At 43.2% G+C, this 19,212-nt stretch overlaps 2 protein-coding genes across 8 annotated transcripts in view; both read right to left on the bottom strand.

Moving 5' to 3' along the window:
* Window positions 1-8,712, bottom strand: part of LOC132406332 (glutaryl-CoA dehydrogenase, mitochondrial-like) — a 36,507-nt gene extending 27,795 nt beyond the window's left edge. For 2 of the 3 annotated variants that reach the window (XM_059991862.1, XM_059991859.1), the window contains exons 1-3: window positions 8,411-8,712; window positions 4,904-4,942; window positions 4,250-4,396 (exon numbers count right to left, since the gene is read on the bottom strand). In XM_059991862.1, the coding sequence (XP_059847845.1) occupies window positions 4,250-4,396; window positions 4,904-4,942; window positions 8,411-8,504 (280 nt within the window). In that variant the 5' untranslated portion in view covers window positions 8,505-8,712. The remainder of the gene's footprint in view (window positions 1-4,249; window positions 4,397-4,903; window positions 4,943-8,410) is intronic. The other variant, XM_059991860.1, reaches the window with a different exon arrangement.
* Window positions 8,713-10,126: 1,414 nt separating this feature from the next.
* LOC132406331 (uncharacterized) overlaps window positions 10,127-19,212 on the bottom strand; it is a 68,600-nt gene continuing 59,514 nt past the window's right edge. For 3 of the 5 annotated variants that reach the window (XM_059991850.1, XM_059991854.1, XM_059991852.1), the window contains 4 exons: window positions 16,143-16,251; window positions 15,588-15,708; window positions 14,519-14,585; window positions 10,127-12,791 (listed from right to left, as the gene is read on the bottom strand). In XM_059991850.1, coding sequence (XP_059847833.1) covers window positions 12,400-12,791; window positions 14,519-14,585; window positions 15,588-15,708; window positions 16,143-16,251 — 689 coding nt within the window. In that variant the 3' untranslated portion in view covers window positions 10,127-12,399. Of the gene's footprint in view, window positions 12,792-12,825; window positions 13,061-14,518; window positions 14,586-15,587; window positions 15,709-16,142; window positions 16,252-19,212 lie in introns of those variants that run through there. The other 2 variants (XM_059991853.1, XM_059991855.1) reach the window with 2 other exon arrangements.

Here is a 19,212-nt window from a genome sequence, read left to right as displayed (position 1 = left end):
GGACTGAGCACAAATCGTCAGGCAGGCAGGAAACCCGGAGGAGAAATCACGAGCAAGCTCCTCATTCTTCATTTGATCCAAGGGTGCAGCTGCCACCTCTGGCCATGGTGGCATCTTCCCATCAGGTAGGTTATTGCCTAGGATGAGGGTGGCCCCTCCGGCTGGTAGCGAAAGCATTACCTTGACTGTGACGAACCCACTCACTAGTCTGACTGTAAATGGATTGAGTGTAGGAAAATTTTAAACACTCTGTCTGAGTTCCCTACACTGAGACATGTGACCCACAAAGTGTGTTCTCAGAAATATTTAGTGCATCAGAGCGAATAAAAGACTTGCTGCACCAGTATTATGCAGCATGGTCATCGGGACCTGATCACTGGGCTTACACTTAGAAACTAGCCAATGAAATCAGAAAGGCATATAGCTAGGATCAGGCTTGGATTGTACATCAGCTGAAACACCACAAGCGGTTTTAATCAGACCCACACACTGAGACGGATTCAACTGCAGCCGCTACTGTCCAGCTCACATAGTCTATGAGTAAGTGACCTGACCTGTGACAATAAACACTTACACTCTTCCTTAGAATAATGTGAAGTAGGAGGAGGCTGTTTCTCAGCCTTAGTGACATTGACCCCCTTCTCACTGCTCTGAGCTATTGCACAGTGAGACACAAATAGATTCTTGTGTGCAAGGCTAAATTCATCTAACACAGTGGCTTGAGAAAGGGATGTACTTTCTCTTCACCCAGGTATAGAACAATATGCTCAGGTAAGTAATTTTAAAATCCTCCAAAACTATCAGCTCCTGAAGAGAAGCAAAACCTTATCAAAGAGATGGCACTTCTCCCTTGCAAACTCATAGGCCTGAGTTGTGATCTTTCTTTAAGGCTACGTCCACACTACGCCGGATAAATCCATCACCGAAGCTTCTTCTCTTTGTTTTTACCCTCCTTCCACAGTAAAATGCCGTTTTCGTCCCTCGAAACTGGAGCTTTTCAGAAACGCTCTCCAGGGTGTGTAATTTTGAAAACGCCGCTTGGCTGGAGCAGTGTGGACGGGGTAACCAGAGAAATCTGAAAACGCCGTCATGACTTGCTGAAACAGATGGTGACGGCAGCATGCCATTTCATTGTTTTCTTGAACGCAACCTAACAATTTCAGAACAGACGGCAATGAGACTGCCAGAAGAGTTAGAAATGTACTCAACAAATACTTTGACCCATAACTTACTGAATAAATAAGTATTTATTCCTTGTTTGCCCTGTTTTCTGTCCTTGCTCGTATGAAGGTGGTTTACCTATTTATGCAAGTACTTCTCTGACAATAGGTGTGTAACCGCCTAATGTAACATTGTATGGAAATACAAGATAATACTGTTGCAGACACGTTTTAAACATTTAACAAGGTGCTTTATTAATGCAACAGAGTTAATCAGTTTTTCAATGTTCGTCGTCAGCTGGGTCAACCTGTCCGTGACCTCCTTGTCGGTTGCCTCCATACGCTCCAGTATTCGTTGTTTTTAACTTTTAAGTCCTCCTGCGTGAGAGCCAACAGCTGTCTGTCGTTTAAGTTTTTCTAGTCTGTAACTGAACAAATGCACACCAAGTCTTTCACCGCGAGATTCGACACCAAACATGTTGCTTGTTTTCGGTAGATGTGTCCTGCACATGCGCAGTAGGAGGAGATTCACTGAAATATCCGTTTTAATGTGGACAGAGATATTTTTTAAAAACGCATAGTGTGGATGCCTATTGTTTTTACGCAAAACCAGCGTTTTCAAACTTATCCGGTCTAGTGTGGTTGTAGTTTAAATCTTAAAGCACTATCATTACACCTCAGGCATCAACTCATACGTGCAAGACAGTAGCTTTAACAGTCTCATAATTGAGGCCATCAGACAGTGACAGAATGGGGCACACACTTTCTGCCCTTTTCCCACACTTACATTGCAATAGGAGGTCAGACATCCTGAGGCCATTGCAAAGACAACGCCATGCACTCAATAGCAATGAAGTACAAATCCACCTCACTCTCCTGAAAACATGGCACTAACTTGATATGCTTACTCATATCAAACCCAGGCTGCAGGGTTACTGGGTCAGTGTTCACAGCAGGCAAGGAATCAGGAGTTGACCGCGCAACCGGAACTGCAGCAATTTCATTGTCTTAAACCTCCAGCCGCCAGTTTAGTTTGGCGTGCAGTGCATGCTTTTTCTCATCTGAGGGAGATGCACCATCGTATGAGGATCACACATACCGAACAGTGAACCTTCACCCTCAGACACACAAGGTGGCAACATGACTTTGGCCCCAGCCTCAGCCTCCACCTGCCCTATCTCTTTTGCCCTCGGACTTCTCAGCTGTGGGTATTTCCCCCCCATCAGATGTCTGTGCACCAAGCACCAAGCCACAAGCCACACTCCATCAGACCTTCAAGCACAGCATGCTTAATGACCTTTCTCTGGGCTTGTTTTGCTGCAGGAATACTAAAATGCTCTACCAAAGTAAGCAAGCCATCCTAATGGTGATAAAGTACGTAAAAGGGTTAACACTTCGTTAAACAATAGCAGCCCGTTTTTCTGAAAGAAACCACTGATGATCAACAGATGCGCTAATTTTGTTATTCATTGCTGAGCAATATTTCTTGGAGGTAGCCAGCTAGAGTTTCAGGATGCTTATCTCCTTATGCAGTCATGTGTAGAGATAGGGCCGCTCCAGTCTGTTTTGTATATTAGGCCATTATGACTATCCTGTAATTTGTCTCTCGGTACTGTCAAGCAATAGATAAGTCTGACTCCAGCTCTGTATGTGTGAGGAGTATCTGAATGAATGTATCCAGTTGTAAGGGGAATTGTGAGTTAGTTGGTGGAACGGGCATGAACAGTCACAGGCAGACTGTTCCTGTTTAAGCGTTGAATAGAGTTTGTACTTATACGGTCTCTGAGTGACTTTATCTGAGTTCGACTTCCACAATGGCACATATCTAGTTGCTTTACTGTAGGATTGCTCAAGAACGCCTGCAACATAAACTGGTCCATATCCACACCGAGAGACTTTCACCTGAACAGCAGTGCGTTTAAACGAGTGACACCAACCAAACCAGCCAGCACAGTTTAACAGCACTCTCCAGTCCCTGTCTACCTAACCAACAAACACTAACTAAATCCTAGCTGCTCTTCAAAGTCCTTAACTGCTCAACTCCGCAACATAATATCTGATAGCGTACCCCTACCAAGGAGTCATCACTCATAAAAGAAAAAAAAACTTAAACTCACCCATTCCAGAAACCAACTCCAACAGAAAGTATCCTGGACAAGGCCCTAACTTATGTTATGTCCCCTGTTGGCTCTCAGAAAAGCACCATAAAAACAAGTCCACCCTGAGTGTTGTGTGTTGTTTCTGACAGGAAAGGGACAGGGTAGACACAGGCAGCTCTATTTATTTGCAATATATTTACATAAGTGATCCAGGGCAACCAAATCCAAAAGCCAGAATCCTCAATATGAAAACACAGATCAGAACACAAAAACTACAAGTTTGTTCACAGGGAAACTAGCACAACTCTAACTATCGATTCTCCCCAATGGTTCGTTCTTTTCTGCAGCTTTCTGGATGCCGGCTTCTTTAAATTGTGCTCTCCAAATCCCAAATGGAGCAGCAGTGTTCTAAATGGAGACTGACAGTAGCTCATCACACCTGAAGCAAGCAAAACTGGACCGGAAGTGGGGGTAAAGAAAAAGATGGAGAGAGAACATAAAACAAAAATAATATGGGCACACACTGCACGCATGTAACAAGTCCAGTGTGCCAAAAGCTCTCTTTTGAAGGAATTTTGGATAAAGAACTTCCAGATCAGAGCCATGAAAGTTGTTCTGTGCAGTGTGCTGAGTAAAGAGCAATGTGGGGGGGGGGGGGGGGGGGGGGTCATCTGGACATTTAATCTTCACTCTTGTGAATTAACACTAATTGTGACAGCTTCAACAACAGCTTTATCACCCCAATCGACCAAGGATTGAGACTCACAGCTATTTCTGCTAAACGTCTGGGCAAGATATTAATACACCGCACACTGAATCACATTCTTTACAGTCACTGACCTAAATTCAGCTCCTTTTCTAATAACGACTAGCCTTTAAGTTTGTAACTGACATAGAACAGTATTGTTTGGATTTTGTGAATTGAATTGGGAGTCAAAAAAAACAATTGTACCCAAACAAATTGCAATGGACATGGTTCAGCATCTGTACCTTCATTTCGGTTTGCCATGAGAATTCTGGGCATCAGCTTTGTCTGGCAATACGCACGGAATGAATCTCTGATCAGGATCTCCTCTTCTGTGAGTTGACCCTCCATATTTAGGGCATCTCGCCAGTCAAACTGGACACCAGCCACTGCTGGAGAGAAAAAAAATTCCAGAAATTCCAGACTCAAAATCAACACTAACACCACGGTTAATACTCAGCTCATATGCTGTCTTCCAGACATGATTAAATTTTCAACTGTGCTATGCTTTAATCTGTTAACAGACTGCTAAAATAAATTCATTGGGATGATGATAATCCCAAAAGAGATCACATACAAGATTATTACAGCTCAGGACATGTGATTTCAGAGTTCAATTCCAACATCAGCTGTAAGTAGTCTGTACCTTCTCCACTTGGAATGTGTGGGTTTCCTCCAGGTGCTCCGGTTTCCTCCCACAGTCCACAGTCCCACATCCTAGTTATTAGGTTAACTGGTTATTGCAAATCATCCTGTGATTAAGTTTGGTTTAAACTGGGGGTTGGAGGGTGGCACAGCTTGAAGGGCCAGAAAGGCCTATTTCACACTGTATCTCAATAAATAAAAAACGTCCGCACAAGAATATCAACACAGTGTAATGAGTTTTAATTTTGACCTACACTTTGAGGTTTTCATCTCTTCAGATCTTTCATTTTTCTCTGTGAAAAGAAAGTAAATGCAGGTTATATTTTCCCTTTCATGATGTTAATTTCCTACAATAGGCTTTCAATTTACATGAAAGCAAAATTCTGCAGATGCCTGAAATCCGAAAAAAAAAGTTATCAACCAGCCTCTCCTTCACCGACTGTCTATATTTCTTGCAGCCTCAGTAAAGCAGCTAGCATAATCAAATACCCCACCCATCCTGAATATCCTCACTTCTCCCCTTTCCCATCAAGCAGAGGTACAAAAGCCTGAAAATACCAGACTCAAGGAAAGCTTCCACCCCACTTATCAGACTTTGGAATGGACCTCTTGTACTCGTGCCCCATTAATCTAACTTGGTTTTTTTTTGCACATTATCGTTTACCTCCATTACACTCTTTTGCTAGCTTTTGCACTTTATTCTACATTATTATTGTTTTACCCCGTCCTACCTCAATGATCTGTACATAAAGTATGCAAGAGAAGTTTTTCATTAATATTAGCATTCTAATTACTAAAGGACTTCCCCACTGCACCACCCAGAATGAACATTTGGCCTCCTAATAAAGCAGTATATGTTTTTCACACCTTGAGATCTCACCAATTTAATCTAAGAGTGGTCAATAGGTTCTAAACTTCTACAGCATGAAAAAAGCATTATTAAGTCTGCCTCGTTAAGGTGAAAACACAAAGGTCCTGTCTAATTCTGATTTGTTGCAGCTTACAATTGAGAATCCCATTGGCTTCTGAACTGGAGCTACAACCTTCCCTTTCTATTCAGTGTCCTGTATTGCTGAGATACACAATACCGACTCAGTGAAGTGCCTGAACTCAGACATAGCACCAGACCAAGACTTCTATCTCTGAAGTGTGGTGACACCCTCAATCACAGACTTGGAAAAGATCTCGGTGCCAATCTGCATTACTTGGGATCTCCCAAATTTAATATGACCAAGCAAAATTGTGCAGAAGTTGTTGCAGATTTGGAAAGTTCTCCAAAGTTCCTAAGGCCTTGAAGGACAGAATGAAAAAAGAAAAATTATTTCAATTTAAAACTTAGGGAGTCAGTAAAAGTGCAAACCTTTTACTAACTACCATATTCCCAGGTAATATTGGGAAGTTTGTCAGCAGCTACTTGTGTTACAAATTAATCAGGAATATCAAATTCTGTATAAATGAAGCTGTTTTTGGCATCTGTGGGAATTAACCTGTCACAGGCAAATACTCAAACACCCCATCACCTTGGGATAGTGTAGTGGTGTATCGATTTACAGTGCCAATGATCAGAGTTTAATTCCTGCCATTGTCGATAAGGAATTTGTATGTTTTCTCCCACATTCCACAGATGTACAGATGAGGGTTAGTGAGCCGTGGGCAGGTTATATTGGTGCCGGAAGCATGGTGACACTTGCCGGTTGTTCACAGCACATCCTCAGATTGTGGGGTCTTTCACACAAATGTCACATTTCACTGCGTGTTTCAATGTTTAAATGTACATGCGATAAGTAAAGTTATTACCAAAGTACATATTACCATATACATCTTGGAGATTCAGTTTCTTGTGGGCATACTCAATACATCCAATAACCATAATAGGACCAGTGAAAGACCACAGCAACAGGGTAGGCAACAATTGTGCAAATACACAAAAAAATAAATAAGCAATAAATATCTTTAAACTATCTTCAAGTATTTTTAAAGCTAATCTTTAAATGAAGTCTGTCTCACTCCCTCTTTGCTGAGATGCTCTAAACTACTCATTCCCACGATGAAACTCATTTTACGTACCATGTCCCTCTGAGAGAATGTAGACCTACCACCTCATTCTCTGCCCAACGTGTCTCCTCAATGCAGCAGCAACGAATTCCTGACCTACGACACTAAACGGTGTTCACGTCTTGCACTGGGGCAGTGACATTCCCGCTGTGCAGTGCAAGCTGGCACCCTGGGGAGCAGTTGGAACTACAAACTGCACTCAGCTAGCTGCACCAGTATTAATACCTGCACACAGCTTTACCCAGCATTCAAGCATACCTGCAGACACCCTCGCTCTGCCTCCTCCCCTACTTCTTACCAAGTTCAACTGCTATGTTTGCGCGCATATTTACTTCAGTCCCTCTTTCTCATTGAGATTCTTGGTTCTGAAATTTCTGTCAGGTTATCTAGAATCAGAATCAGGTTTGTTATCACTGACACGTTGCAAAATTTGTTGTTTTGTGGTAGCACACAGAGCAATGTATAAAATTACCATGTTACAATGAGAAATATAAAAATAAATAAGTAGTGCAAAAAGAGCAAAAATAGTGAGGTAATACTGGTTATAACCTTCCTTTAAACAGTTTCATGGAAGGAAACTATACTAGTTAACCTTCCATGTGAAAATCTTCCACTTTCTCATTATATAGCCACATCTCTCTCTGTAAGGACACACATTTGTCCTCACAACTTTTCCTTATCTCATATTCTCACAGTATCTTAGTTTCTTCCAGAGGGAAGGGGCGCCTAACACCTCCTTTGATGGAATCGTATCTTCGTCCCGCCACCCCAAAATTACAAGTTAACCAACTTAAATTACCATAAATAAAATATAACTTACACAATAAACAAAACATTTGTGCAAGACAGAGAGAATTATAGTCCGGTGTTGTTATGTTCCAGAACATGATGGCAAGGTAGGTCTTCAAGCTCATGCACTGCCTGCCTGCTTGATGGTAATTAGAGAAGAGGGCTGGGGTGGGGGGGGGGGTTGCCTAGTGATGGATGCTGCCTTGTTCTACAACATCATCTTGTAAATGTTCTCGATAGTGGGCAGGGTTGTACTGGAACTGATTGAGTCAACCTCCAAGCCTCGTATCCATGTGCGTTGGAGATTCCACACCAGGTGGTGATGCAACCCGCTAGAAAGCTCTCCACGGTACATCTGGAGAACTTTCTGATGACTTGCTGAATCTCCTTATCCTTCTAAGAAAGTAGGACCAGTGGCGTGCCTTCTTCATAGTTGCTGGGCCCAGAAAACTGCCTTTCCACGCTTGATCAACCTCCCGTCTTCCTGTGCCGAGTTTAGTTCGTCCCAATCCTCAGGCCTACCGCGATTTCTGACAACTTTATAAATCTCATCTTTGAATAACATAATTTGTAATGCTTTTTAATTTTTCTCCCGTCAGTTAGAAATGGTACATCTTTTCTTTCGGAATTTTGCATCCTAGTTTTTTCGGCAAATTAAGCATTGATTCTTTAAGTGATGCACTTCGCTGTACCTTCTGATGCATTTTCCCATTGAAATACAGCTAATTCTCCTCTCATACCTTCATATTTTGCTTTGTTTAGGTTGAAGTAAACCTGAAAAAATCCTCTTTTTGAGCTAATTCAAATTGTATCCATATTAATCCCCTTCCACTACCGAGAAAGTTATGCAACTGCCATTCTTGGCCACTCTAATAATAAGCAACCCCGCACCTCACTATAAATAGACGTTCCCTCACCTCTTAGTGCCTTCGCCGTCCCCTGCGTCCGAAAGGAACTGGCGGCTGTCGAGAGCCTATTCAGGAACCTCCGAGTTACTTTGATCAGGGCCATGGCGGATGCTGGCGCAGGTCAGGTCTGAGCTGCAGCGATTCCCTCCGGGATCCCTTCACACCGACTTCTGAAACGGGATGGATGCAGATAGACCAATCCTCGCCCCTCCGCCCGCTGTGGATGAAAGAATACCTGATAGCTACACGACCAACAGGGAGACTCGCACCTCCCGTCCAGGCTCGCCGCTCTGACGTCACACAGGGTGACGGGCAACCTCTGTAGCCGATTGCTCTTGCGAAGGTAACACCCAGAGCCAATCAGCGCCCTCCTTCTGTTCGTTGTAAGAGGCGGCGGGGTGAAGAACCGCCGCGTTCAATTGGTTCGCGTCGAAAGACGGTGTTCGCCCACCCTATTAATCATTATACAGCTTGTTGAGTAAAGGGCATTCTGTGCCCCTCTATTAAGTACAGAGGGAAAGAAGCTAGCTACGCTTTGTCAGGTTCATTTGGGAGAAAGGAGTAGTTGTTGTGGGTAAAGCCAGTGTTTATTGGCCATGTTTGTGAAATTCTGCACACGTGGTAATATTTAAAATTACAGTAGCAACATCCAGGCTTCTCATACAGGGAGGATACATTTTTGGGATATTAACTGGGAATACAACACAATGAAGGGCTGGGAAAAATATTTGACAAGGTTATTGAAAACGTCTTCCAGGAGGACCACAACCTACCTTGTGGTTTGGAGGCTTGTGTGCCTCAATGAACCAGCGAGATATGTTGGCTGAAGTCAGGGCTTTATGCTTTGGCACTTGGTAGGGCCATCCTTGCCCAACAGGTCAAGGCCAACTAAGAATGGTCCAGTGGTCCTCCAGTTCTCCAGGTTCGGGGATTCAGCTCAGGACTAACAACCCTTACTGATAAAACTGTTAAGGAAACAGCAATGAAGAATCCTACATCTGATGGTATTCCTAAATCTCCACCTGGAACTTGCATGACTGACAGTAGTGAAAACTGAGCTACTGACATGAAGAAGGAAGCCCTGAACACTGCAAGAGATGAAGGATCTTCATTGCCACCATGAACACTAGCGACGGAATGGGCAGTAGGTTATTGAAAGAGCATAAGACATAGGAGCAGAATTAGGCCATTTGGCCCATCAAGTCTGCTCCACCATTCAATCATGGCTGATCCTTTTCTTTTCCCCTCCTCAGCCCCTCTCCCTGGTCTTCTCCCTGTAACCTTTGAATCATTAGCTAATCATAAATCTATCGATCTCTACCTTAAATATACCCAACGATCTGGCCTCCACAGCTGCCTGTGGTAACAAATTCCAGAAATTCACCACCCTCTGGCTAAAGAAATTCTTCTGCATTTCTGTTTAAATGAACGACCTCGATCCTGATGCTGTGCCTTCCCTAGGACCGAGCTCAGAGAAGAAGACCCTGTGCACTACATGGTGAGTTCAGAGTGATTTGCTGGTGAATTGGAGGGACTGCAAGGGTCAAGGAAACCTCTGGTAGCCCCTGTTCCCAATATGCTGCATAGTAATTGAAATGCTCCTGCGCACATAGTCTTTGTTGCTGTACAGTTGGTCTTTAATTTTATATAGTGTTAATATAATTTTGGAATTATGCTAATATAATTTTGAAATCTATGTTAATGTAATTGTAAAATACCCTGTAATTAATTATGTTAAAGAATATAATCCATAAGTTTCCTAAAAAAATTAAAACATTTTAGAGTTTCAAAGCATTTACATTGTCAGTATTTCAAGTTACAACTTAGTTACAAACATAGAATGGGAGTCGATAGTTCATTGTTGATAAACCATCAATCTGCTAAATGCTGACACTGTCTACAAAAAAAAACATTTAAAGTGCTGCGCAGTTTTCAGGTCCTGTAAAAATTTCCTGCTCAGAGCAATGGTTGGTCTCTGCAGCTGTAAAAAAAATAAATAAATCAGAGGTAACGTTGTTCTGGACACACGCAGACTCACCTTGCTGAGACTGGAAGAGAGTTATCAAGGGTGTGGATGTTGTCAGCTGTCTGTGGCAGTGGTACTTCATAGCACCACCCCACCACTCCTCCGTCATACTGCAGACACTTTTTGAAGAGACCTCCAAACTTCTAGGTACATCACATTTTTAGAACCTTAAGATCAATGATAACTCAATACAATTTCAAAGGTTACAATGACATTGTTCACTTCAATACTTTGGGTTGACAATGCTTCATTTAAATTATATATAATTTTCAAACACCTAAATCTTCACACCAGTGCTACAGATGCCCTGGATTGAATGTCAATCACCATTGTGTGTGTGTGTGTGTGTGTGTGTGTGTGTGTGTGTGTGTGTGTGTGTGTGTGTGTGTGCACGTGTCTGTGGGCATACAGGAATAGTTCACCACCTGTTGAATGGCCTTTTGAGAAATACCTGTGTATTTATCACTTAGGCCTGACAATGAAGATGAACTAATGCAAGAAAAATCACAGTCTGCTGAACAGGTCAACATCTTCAGGGGTGGATATGTGTAACTATTTGTATTTTGTTTTGTGAATGTATCAGATACTGGGCAGGAACGTTAGTCATTCAGATTAATCTTTTTCTATGGGGTTTAAATAACTTCTTTGGAACCAAAAAGCAAAGCGCTATTGAAAGATGAGTCTAGTTTAGTTTAGGCAGCTATGTGTAGCCTTTAACCACTGTGGTATTGATTGTACAGTATCTGTTTAGCAGAATACAGGTAATACATTTCATCAAAAGGTAGCCACTGAACATGTATATAGTGACAGAACACCCAATTCATCACTGCATATAAGTGCTGTATACTTATCTGAAGTATGCATTAAAGTATAAACTTTATTTTTTTCTAAGTGTTTTTACTATACTGTAATTTATATGACCTTTTATGTATTGTGCACACAGTACTGTGGCTGAAAAACAATGACCTTCACAACATGTCAATGACAGTCTGGGCAGCACAGCAGTGTAGCAGTTAGCGTAACGCGATTACAATGCCAATAAACCAGGCTCATTTACACTGCTCTGTAAGAAATGTGTACATTCTCCCCATGACTACATTGTTTTCCTCTGGATTACTCTCACATTCCAAAGACTAAAGGTTAGGTTTAGTGAGTTGTGGGCATACTATGTCAGCACCAGAAGCATTGTGACACTTGCAGGCTACCCCCAAGCACATATTCACAGTATTTTGGTTGCTGATGCAAACAACGTATTTCACTGTATGTTTTAATGTTTTGATGTACATTTGACAAATATAAAAAGAAATAAACTATATAAAAAATCTTCAAGATGCTGTTGTTAATAAGCTTATAGTTTAGTAGCTTACAAGAGTGTAATTGGGCCAGAAGGGCCTGTTACTGTGCAGTATATCTAAAGAATAAAACTATTCAATGATAAACCTGATTCTGTATGCTATATTTCTACTATATAATATGTATGATCACAATATGCACCATAAAGACTTCCAGCCATTAATTCACTGCAGTTCCTTACACTTTCTCCAGTGGTTCAAAGATCAGCAAAGCACAAATTCATAGCAATGAATATTTCTCTTTAAGAAATATTGTACTGAATCAGAATCAGGATCAGATTTATTATCACTGACATAGGTCTTGAAATTTGTTGTGTTGTGCCAGCAGGACAGTGCAATACATAAAATATACCTTCAGGTATATCTGAAAAATAACTAGTGCAGAAAGAGAGCAAAATGTTCATGGGTTCATGTTTCATTCAGAAACATGAAATCAGAGGAGAAGATGCTGTTTCGAAAATATCATGTGTTTATCTTCAGTCTCCTGTACCTCCTCCCTGGTGGTAGTAATGAGAAGAGCACATATCTAAGAGGTCCTTCATTATGGTTACTGCCTTTTTGAAGCATCGGTTTTTAAAGATGTCCTTGGCACTGAGGAGACTGGTGCACTACTCCAGTCATCACCAGCTGTCCAGTGCTTCCCTGCTGGTGATAATCTGCACTGGAGTTTCCTGGATCCTCCAGGACTCTGAGGTCTCTACACCTCGCTGTGTTTGTTGTGCTGGTGGTAAAGCAATGACTGCTGGCAGCGGGCTGCTCTGCTTGTTGAGGGAATGGAGCAACAATTCCATTTCAGGGCACAGAGCATGAATCTCCCAAGCAACAACATCGGCCACAGCCTGGCACATCACACCAACATCCTTCAGCAGATCTGTGTTGCCCCTTCCACCAACGCTGGTATCAATGTCATGAATCTTGCTCCAGGCAATGTCCAGAAGGCCACCTGGTGCCAGGCAGCTTGGATTCTCGAATGTGATTTGTAATTCTTGCTCATACATCAGCAAAGCCTCATCTGCAACAAAACAGGGTATCAATCATCACTACCTTTTACATTCTCTGTCTGTCCTGGTGAGGACAAAGGAGTTTCCTTTTGACTTGAACTGAGATTGAAGACTCAAGGCATGGTAGATGTAGAATCTGGAGCAGGAAACAAACTGCTGGAGGATCTCAACCCGAAACTTCGATTGGATGGAAAATCTCAAACTCAAATATCAACAGCTCTCTTCCTTCCACGGATGCTGCCTGACCCTTCGAGTTCCTCTAGCACTTTGCTCTTTGCTCCTGTGGTTAAATATAGATCATGACAGCATGGTAGTGTAGCAGTTAGGGTAATGCTTTACAGTGACAGTGATCAGTGTTCAATTCCTGTCACTGTCTATAAGGAGTTCATACATTCTCCCTGTGACTGCATGGGTTTCCTCCCACTTTCCAAAAGCATACGGGTTAGTGTTAGTGAGTTGTGGGCATGCTATGTGGGCACCAGAAGCATGATGACACTTGCAGTCTCCCAGCGTATCCTTGCACAGTGTTGATAATGATGCAAACAACACATTTTATTATATTTCAATGTACATGTGACAAATAAAATTAATATTGAATGTCTTAACCCAAAATGTTGACAATTCCCTTCCTTCCAAAGATGCTGCTTGACCCAGTGAGTTCCTCCAGCACTTTGCTTTTTGCTACTGAACACGGATCAGTACAATCCCTCCTTTGCCTTCTTATTCAATCAGCAGAAATATTTGGGATTTTGAGCATTCTGCAGTGAGAAGTGTTTGGTTGGAATGGAGCTACACTTCCCAGAGGTTTAGAAACATACTCCCTGAGCACATAAGGCTTCTAAGAGTGATGTGGAGAGGTAAATTCACCATTCATAGACAGAAGGTCTAACAGTGCAGCAGCGATCAAGGACCACATCAGTCTTGAACTTATTCTTGCACCTCTGGAGGGGGAATCAGAGATGTTTGAAGTGGACAGTGTCAGCTGTTCTTAAGCTTTCTGAGTAAATTAAAATCTTTGATTGTTTGCACAATCCCAGTGTAAATCTGATGCATTGCCTAAAGATGATGAGAGTTAGGAAGGATATGGAAGCTTTAGAGAGGGTGCAGAGGTGATTTACCAGGATGCTGCCTGGATTGGAGAGTGAAAAGTGGTGTTGGATGATATGAGAACGACACTCCTGTTGACTGAATCTGATCATATTGAGTTGTGGAGCAACTCAACCCCATTTTCCCGACTTCTTATCATAATCCTTGATGTCCTTACTAATCAAAAAACTATCAACCTCTGCTTTAAATATACCCAATGACTTGGGCTCCACAGCCATATGTAGCAATGAATTCCACAAATTCACCATCCTCTGGGTAAAGATATTCCTCCTCATCCCTGTTCTAAAGGGGCATCTTTCTATTCTGAGACTGTGCCCTCTGGTCCTAGACTCCCTCGTGAAAGGAAACATTTTCATCATGTCCATTCTATCTAGTCTTTCAACGTTCAATGTTTCAATGAGATCCCTCCCCCCACCATTCTTTTAAACTCCAACAAGTACTAGCCTAGAGCTATCAAATGCTCTGCATGCGTTAATCCTTTCATTCTTGGGATAATTCTCAGGAACCTTCTCAGGACCTCCTCCAATGCCAACTGAGGTCCATGGTGCATGTCATTGCTTGGAATTCCTGGTGAAGGTTATGACCACTGATATAAAGTGAGCAACATAACCAAATAGAGAAAAGTACCCACCTACAACTTTGCCCAGACTTGCTCCAGCAGGCTTGATGTCATTCATATCTTCATCTGAGAGGAGTTCCTGTGTGTAAGGAAAAATACTCTTAATACAGAACTTCTCTTTAATGTTCCACTCTCCAACATGAACAGAAGGGGTACAAAACTGTCATATCAGAAGTAGAAAGTGGTAACCGTGGTTTCTGAATTGCTAAGTGGGATTTTCTCCAGCAACAGCCTTTATCCTCTAGTACTTTTTCACATTAGGAAGGAGATCAGATGTGTGCCAGGCCCTGTTGCTCCCTGTATCCCCTCATTTGTCACCAAGCTGTCAACAACTTCAAGGAGTGCTCAGTGCTAAATACTTCCCCTCTCCAGAGGAAACATTACAATGATCCCATCCGGAGCATCTATGGAGGGAAATAAACAGTCACCATTTCGAGCTGAGACCCTTCACTGGGACTGTAAAGGAAGGGAGCAAGACCCAGAATAAGATTGAAGGAGGAAGGTGAGGAGTACAAGGTTAGGCCAAGTGAGAGGGAAGGTGGGCGCATGGGGGAGAAGGGATGAAGAAAAAGTTGGGAGGGTATAGGTGGAATAAGTAAAAGGCCGAAGAAGCAATCTGTTAGGAGAAAAGAGTGGACCATGGGAGAAAGGGAAGGATGAAGGGAACCAGAGGGAGATGATGGACAGGTAAGGAGAAGAAAATGGGTGAGAGGAGGGCCAGAATGGGGGGGTGGAAAAAGAGAGGAGGGAGAAATTACTGAATGTTTTACTGATTTGATTTGACACATTTCACTGTATACTTTGATTTACACACACCAAATAAAACTAATTGTTACGAATGTCTGGTGAGAACAGTTTAGGGTTCAATCACACTGATCCAGCATGGAAGCGACTGTTGTCATGCAGGAATGAGAAGTCCCAGAAGAGAAAAGCTGACCTGTCTACAGATGACAGGACTAACTCACACATTGAGAGGAAGTCTGTGCCTGAGATTATTTCCCAATTATATTGTTAAGGAAGAAAGCTACAGAAATTGTTTTGCTCTGCCCAGGGAGAGCTCCCTGGGTCTGGTGAGACTGACCTGAATGGTTTCATTGAGGTGGTTGAGGTGGTCAAGCTTAGCAGCCAAACTGTGTAACATTCGCCAGCATGCAGGGATGATGTCATAGTGCTGACTAATCAAGCACTTCAATGCTACTAACCTAAACCAATGAAAAGATATGTCAAGAAAAGCATTTAACAGGATTTGCAGCCGGCTATCTTGGTTGGATGTCCACATCTACCTTCTACCGTTTATCCCTCCATTGTCCACAATTCTAACACTAAAATCTGCTCCTCTATCAATCTAGAACAGGGGTTCCCAACCTGGGGTCCATGGAACCCCTGGTTAATAGTAGGGGTCCATGGCATAAAAAAGGTTGGGAATCCCTACTCTAGAAGGAACTGAACTAAATTGAGGTGAAGAGCAGGATTTGCCCTGGCACATCTCCCCTCACACAACCAGAAAGCATTAAAGTCAGTTTCAGCTCCCCAACAGATATCAGATAAATTGCTTCCCATTCTCTTGTATATGTTGTTGGATTGATGGTGGACAGGCTCCCCAGAGGAAAGGCTTTGCAGTATAGGAGATACCAACCTGTAGGTACCTAGAATGTCTTCCTTCAGAAAACTGTTGAGAATGTCAGTGTCAAGCACCATCATCACCTTATGGAGGTTTCTACCACTGAATGGGTCTCCAGGAGGACCTAAGACACAATAAAATGCACTGAAACATGGAAAAGCTTTTGAACTTAATGGTGTAAATCATAATCAAACTGTACAGCACAGGAAGAGACTATCTAGGATGGTTGTCTGGAAAAGTGTATCACCTGATTTATTTTCATTGTATTTTACAGCATGGGGAAGGCCTTTCCAGCACTTTGAACCACACTGTCCAACAGCCCCAACAGTTCCAATTTAACCTTAGTGTAATCACGGGGTAATTTACAATAACCAATTAACCAATCTGGTAAGTCTTTGGACTGTGGAATGAAACCAGAGGATCTGGAGAAAACCCACGTATTTCAAGGGGAGGATGTCTTTACAGAGGATGCCAGAACTGAATTCTGAACACTGACACCGCAAGCTGTGTTAGTGTTAACCACTATCCTACATACTTCCCTGTTAAGACCTTCCAGATTCACCAGTACCACATTGTTTCTAGGTGATTCCTAGAAATATCATATGGGGGGCATAGGGAGCAGACCCAAATGCAAGACACAGACACTGAAGTACTAGGAACCGGACTAGGCATGAGAAGGAAGGACGCTGGACATGACAAAGGCCCTGGACAAGACAAGGATTCCAGGCCTGGGCTTGGACTTGACAAGGATAGCGGAACCAGGACATGGAACTGGGAACTAGGAGCCTGGGCTTGGACTCCACGCCAGAGACTGGACAAGGACCCAGAACCTGGGTCTTGACTTGGGCTCGGACTCCAGAACCAGGCGAGGACAAGATGTGGCTACAGTACGAGGAGAGGCACAGGACTGGACATGAGACTCCTGGACAGGTCAAGGGAACCCTAGCACCTGACTGGGCAAGGTACTCCTGGGCTGGGCATGGCACGTCGACAAGACGAGAGCACAGAGGCCTGGTCAAGGGAGAACAGGAATGCAGAACACAGAGCCTGGGTCCAGGGAGAATAGGAACTCAGAACACAGAGCCTGGGTCCAGGGAGAACAGGAACACAGAACACAGAGCCTGGGTCCAGGGAGAACAGGAACACAGAACACAGAGTCAAGGGAGAGACAGGAACATGGAACACCAAGCCAGGACCCCTTCTTGAGTACAGGACGTAGGGCCAGGACTCATTACACAGAACGCTGAACACGACCGGACAGTTCCCAATGCTATGTAGCAGCAAAACGGCTGGACCTACCCAGCGAAGGTGTGGACACAGACAGACAATTCCAGGCAGAGGCAAAGCTCCAGGTGTAGGTTGCAGGGCAGGGCTTAGGAGGGAAGGAAGGGGACAGTCCAGCCTCAGGGTAATGGCAATGACAGCCTGACTTACCCCACAGAGGCAAGGACAGGATACCAACAGGACAAACCCACACAGAGACAAGGACAGGATACTGACAAGACAAACCAGCCACCAGCCTCGACCCCAGGGCCACTTATATTCCTGGCCCCAAGATGAGAATCAGGAGCCTATGATTAAGCCCACGAGACAAGGGAATGCCGGAAGACCCAGAGTCTGGAGTCCACGGACCAGACCATGAGCCGGAACGCGAACTTCACGGACCAGACCATGACAAGAACAGAGCTCTTAAGACCATAAGGCCACAAGACATAGGAGCAGAATGAGGTCATTTGGCTCATTGAGTCTGCTCTGCCATCTGATCATGACTGATTTATCATCCCTCTTAACCTCATTCTCTTGCCTTCTACCCATAACCTTTGATGCCCTTATTAATCAAGAGATGATCCACTTCTGCTTTAAATATACCCAATGACTGGCCTCCCCAGGATAATGAATTCCACAGATTCACCACCCTCTGGCTAAAGGAATTCTTCCTCATCCTGTTATTAGAAAAGCCAGCATTTACTGCACGTCCCTACCTGCCCTTGAGAAGGTGGTGGTGAGCCATACTTTTACACCCAAACTTTGGTATGGTGAAGGAGCTCCCTCAGAATTGTTGACTGGGAAGTTCTAGGATTATACTTTGTTGCGGTGAAGGAGCTCCCTTGGTACTGCTAATTGGGAAGTTCTGCGATTTCGTATCAGCAACTAAATGCCCAAAACCCTCATAGAAATGTGCCCCAGCAACACACACAAAATGCTGGAGCTACTCAGAGGGCCAGGCAGCATCTATGGAAAAGAGTAAATAGTCGATGTTTTGGGCCAAGGTCTTTCATCAGGATATCAGCATCTGCAGGTCTTCTCATGTTAGAAATGTCTCCCATCTCAGATATCCTGGGTCAGCCAAGGTCCAGTGAACTGTGTTAAATTCTGATCTCCTGTTGCTGTCTTTGTGGAGTTTGCACATTCTCCCTATGACTGTGTGGATTTCCCCTGAAGCACAGGTCAGTGGGGTAATTGGCTGCTGTAATTTGCCTAGCATAGCTGGGTAAAGATTATAGACATATGAATGAGATTAAGTTACAGAGAAATAAGTGGGGGAAATGGAAATGTTGAGCTGATTCTGAGAGGCGGTATAGACTCGTTGGGCCAAGTGGACCCCCCCCCCTCCGTTTTACTAGGAAATATAACATGGGAAATATTATAATCAGAATTAAATTTATTAACCCTGGCATACTATGTCATGAAACGTGTTTTGCAGCAGCAGTACAGTGAAAGGCTGGAAATAAATAATGCAAGAAAGTAGTTATGACGCAGTGTTTATGCAACATTCCAGAAATCCAATGGTGGAGGAAAAGAGGATGTTCTGAAAGGAAGGTAGAGAGAGATGAAAGAAGGAGTAAGTCAATGATAATAATAAGCCAATAGTTCCTAGGTATTTTTGCCATAACCCACTTCAAGAAAAACGGTTTATTTCTGGTTACCACCCCCCTCCTCCATTATTCCCAACATTGATTCTAAACAAGAAGTAGAAAACTATTTGTTCTTGTAACTGTACCCCTCCTCATCTCACTATGACAAAGCCCACCACCCCTTTACCCCATGGGATTAAAATGATGTGGACCCTTTTACCTTCTCATTC

Source organism: Hypanus sabinus, chromosome 16 (genome assembly GCF_030144855.1).
Source record: "Hypanus sabinus isolate sHypSab1 chromosome 16, sHypSab1.hap1, whole genome shotgun sequence".
Classification (NCBI taxonomy): domain Eukaryota; kingdom Metazoa; phylum Chordata; class Chondrichthyes; order Myliobatiformes; family Dasyatidae; genus Hypanus; species Hypanus sabinus.
Note: the sequence above shows the minus strand (reverse complement) of the source record. Positions and strands in the feature narration are given on the sequence as shown.